Raw genomic sequence first — 2,165 nt, 5'->3', positions numbered from 1 at the left:
TTCTTCTAATTCACAATGAGAAAATCCTTCCGAGCCTACACAATACATCAAATGCAGATTGGTATATCAATAGTATGTTAAAATGAAAATCAGTTCAAATGAAGCACCTGCCTCATTCGTCAAGAAAGTAATCTTCATTTTTCTAATGAATCTGTTTGATTTTCTCACCTCTACATGGAATACTGCATTGTTTGAAATCTTCCTCTGTAATGATTAGAAGAAAGAAAATATGCTCTTCTTTTTCTTCTTCTTTTTCTCTTGGTTTCTTTCATGGACAGAAGATGGCATACTTACACCTTCCTCGACATCCACGTCCGATAATTCAGAATCAAACTTTTTTGATGAATGGTATTCATCTAAGTTAAGATATCTATTAAACACTGTTGAAATATTCATAATATTATCACCCTGCAATGATTTCAGAAGGAAATAAAAAAATCAAATGTAAAGTAATAGGACAGTTCAGAAACAAATGGAGATGCTCATTGTATCATTGGAAAAATTTGGACAATATATCTTTACCTGTTCGGAGACGGCCTCAGCATCCGTATCACTATTTTCACGGTATACTTTTCTCAATGACTCCGATTGGGTGAAAGTATTGTAGAAGGTATTTATATTTTGTTCATTGTTAACATAATCGTCGTGAACAAAAATAGAATTCAGGAATTCCTTCTCCTGAGTAGTTTCATATGAAAAATGCTCAATGTTAGATTCATTTCTAAAATAGGCATCGTGATATGAGTAGTTTGGAAAAGACGTTTCATCTTGCTGTAAGGTCGTTTCCATTCCAGTAAGAGTACTTCTCTGAAAATGCACACAAGTATCAATTGTCAGCATTTTCACATGACAGAGTGTTAATATGTTCGTGAAGAATGTTCAGCTTACTGAAGGAATGCCTCCTGCTATTGACTGATTCTCATAGCCAGAAACCATGATTCTACTGCTCTCCCCTTCATCACCTCCACCTTCAGTTGTTTCCCCAGGTTTTTTCATCAAGCGACACAAAACGAAAGTCCTCTGCAAAATAGATCATAATCACAAGTTATTCCATACAATTCGCAGAAATTAAAAGCCAAAACGACTCAAGAAATACTAAACTGACGTGATCATTGGAACTTGTTGTAAATGCTAAAACATAAAATATCCATTGATATATGTGAAAGGCTATAGAACAGTGAAGAAAAATCAAGAAAGAGTATTTCCAATCAGTGTAAAAATCCTCCAAAATGCATACGAACCTGGCTTTCGTGAAAGGTAACAGCATGGTATTCATGAATAACCCAGTTGGACTTCTGACCACGTGAAACGCGGCCTTTGTAGTAAACGAGAGTCTTTTTTGTGGCAATGAGAATGTTGGAGTGGGAGCTCCTAATCTCACGATCTTTTCCAGTGGGTTTCCAGAAGCCACACTTGGTTGTCCTGTTAATCCTTTTACTGTTTGAATACTTGAAATCAACAGGACTGAAGAAAAACCATTCTGGAAAATCGAATTGCCCATCTGGTTCCCCGAATAACACTGTTTCAAACAAGAAAACATAACAACAGTAAAGAAAAGATAAGAGAAAGATAAAGAACAAAGTGATGGTTGCATGAAGATGCATGAAGTGTTAAAGGTTTAGAGTATTACTTGGTACGTCCCAAGGTTCCACTTCACAGAGGTTGATGTCGGGGATGACGTGGACTTGTGGATCATCACCGAGCAACCTGTGTCTGAGGTAATAGTCGACAAGTTCTTCTTCTGTGGGTCTGAAACCAAAACCTATAACATCCATTGTTGTTGTAACAAAGATAGGACGATTAGAAGGAAAGGTGGTGAAGCAGCTATTAATAAAGGAAAACGAAGAAAGCTCAGTGTTTGTGTTGTGTTGTGTTGCGCTGTGGCAATGAATTTATAATGCAGAAAAGTCATTGACTGACTTTACTCCTTAGCTGACAAGTTACAAAAAGGAAAAGCATAGGAACTTATGTTGTGCTGTTAAGTCTTAGCTTATGATGTGGACGAATATATGATATGTAACAAATGAAAACCGAACATTCTAGAGGTTATATTTAACAATAATCAACAATATCCTATTAATTCCTAGACAAAAATTATGTTTGGATTTCATGAGCAGGAAACATTTAAATTTTCACCTCACTGTAATACTTTACTTGCTTTAAGA

General features: G+C 35.8%; 1 protein-coding gene across 1 annotated transcript; it reads right to left on the bottom strand.

Annotated features, from left to right (window-relative positions):
- Positions 1-3: 3 nt before the first annotated feature.
- On the bottom strand, positions 4-1,909 carry LOC106753224 (NAC domain-containing protein 92-like). Its single transcript, XM_014635016.2, has 6 exons — positions 1,631-1,909; positions 1,242-1,519; positions 889-1,020; positions 523-807; positions 169-408; positions 4-35 (listed from the first exon to the last, which is right to left on the bottom strand). The coding sequence occupies exons 1-5, from the start codon at positions 1,773-1,775 to the stop codon at positions 214-216; spliced, it is 1,035 nt and encodes a 344-aa protein (XP_014490502.2). The 5' UTR covers positions 1,776-1,909; the 3' UTR covers positions 4-35; positions 169-213.
- Between the last annotated feature and the right edge of the window lie 256 nt (positions 1,910-2,165).

This window comes from Vigna radiata, unplaced genomic scaffold (assembly GCF_000741045.1).
Source record: "Vigna radiata var. radiata cultivar VC1973A unplaced genomic scaffold, Vradiata_ver6 scaffold_1331, whole genome shotgun sequence".
Taxonomy (NCBI): Eukaryota; Viridiplantae; Streptophyta; class Magnoliopsida; order Fabales; family Fabaceae; genus Vigna; species Vigna radiata.
This window is presented reverse-complemented; position numbering and strand designations above follow the sequence as displayed.

What these genes read in the sequence shown, in the direction of transcription:
- LOC106753224 (XM_014635016.2), bottom strand. Translation starts at nt 1,775, where the DNA reads ATGGATGTTATAGGTTTTGGTTTCAGACCCACAGAAGAAGAACTTGTC. An exon ending in TAGCAGGAGGCATTCCTTCA is followed by an intron (nt 808 to 888) that starts GTAAGCTGAACA and finishes GTGCATTTTCAG; the next exon opens with AGAAGTACTCTTACTGGAAT. An exon ending in CTGAGGCCGTCTCCGAACAG is followed by an intron (nt 409 to 522) that starts GTAAAGATATAT and finishes AAATCATTGCAG; the next exon opens with GGTGATAATATTATGAATAT.